We start from the raw sequence: 443 nt of genomic DNA, 5'->3' as shown, positions 1-443 counted from the left end.
AGTAGACAAATATTACATTTTACTTATTTATTGGACCTTAGTTATTTATAACTCTTATGCCAATATGTAAATATCATTATGGAGTATTTTAGTAAAACTAATTTCATTTTCAAAAGACTCAAAAACATGTTTTCTTTCAGGCGGTAATCCTCCACCTCCAGTTGGTGCCCCGTCCCAGCCGCCTCCTCGTGGAGTGCCGCCACCAACAGGAGCGCCACCCACACTGCCACCCAGCTTGGCCGGGCAGGACCAAGAGAAGGTCAGTTTGATTACAAGGAAGCAGGAAGGACATAACATATTAGAAATTAGTGATGTTCCAGGGATATTTGCATTACATTTGGGATATTATTTTACTTGTTTTAGAATTGTTTTTTGAACTTTTTACAAACTTGGTTGTAATCTGTTAATCTAGTTTTGTTTCACCTTTTTTTTTTTTGTTGTTG

At 37.2% G+C, this 443-nt stretch overlaps 1 protein-coding gene across 1 annotated transcript in view; it reads left to right on the top strand.

Annotated features, from left to right (window-relative positions):
* LOC119594040 (cleavage stimulation factor subunit 2-like) overlaps positions 1-443 on the top strand; it is a gene marked incomplete in the record, with an annotated part of 17,186 nt that overhangs the window by 14,724 nt on the left and 2,019 nt on the right. The window contains 1 exon segment of the mRNA XM_037943068.1: positions 141-259. Coding sequence (XP_037798996.1) covers positions 141-259 — 119 coding nt within the window.

Source organism: Penaeus monodon, chromosome 33 (genome assembly GCF_015228065.2).
Source record: "Penaeus monodon isolate SGIC_2016 chromosome 33, NSTDA_Pmon_1, whole genome shotgun sequence".
NCBI lineage: Eukaryota > Metazoa > Arthropoda > Malacostraca > Decapoda > Penaeidae > Penaeus > Penaeus monodon.
The sequence above is the reverse complement of the archived record's forward strand: the minus strand, read 5'-3'. Positions and strand labels throughout refer to the sequence as shown.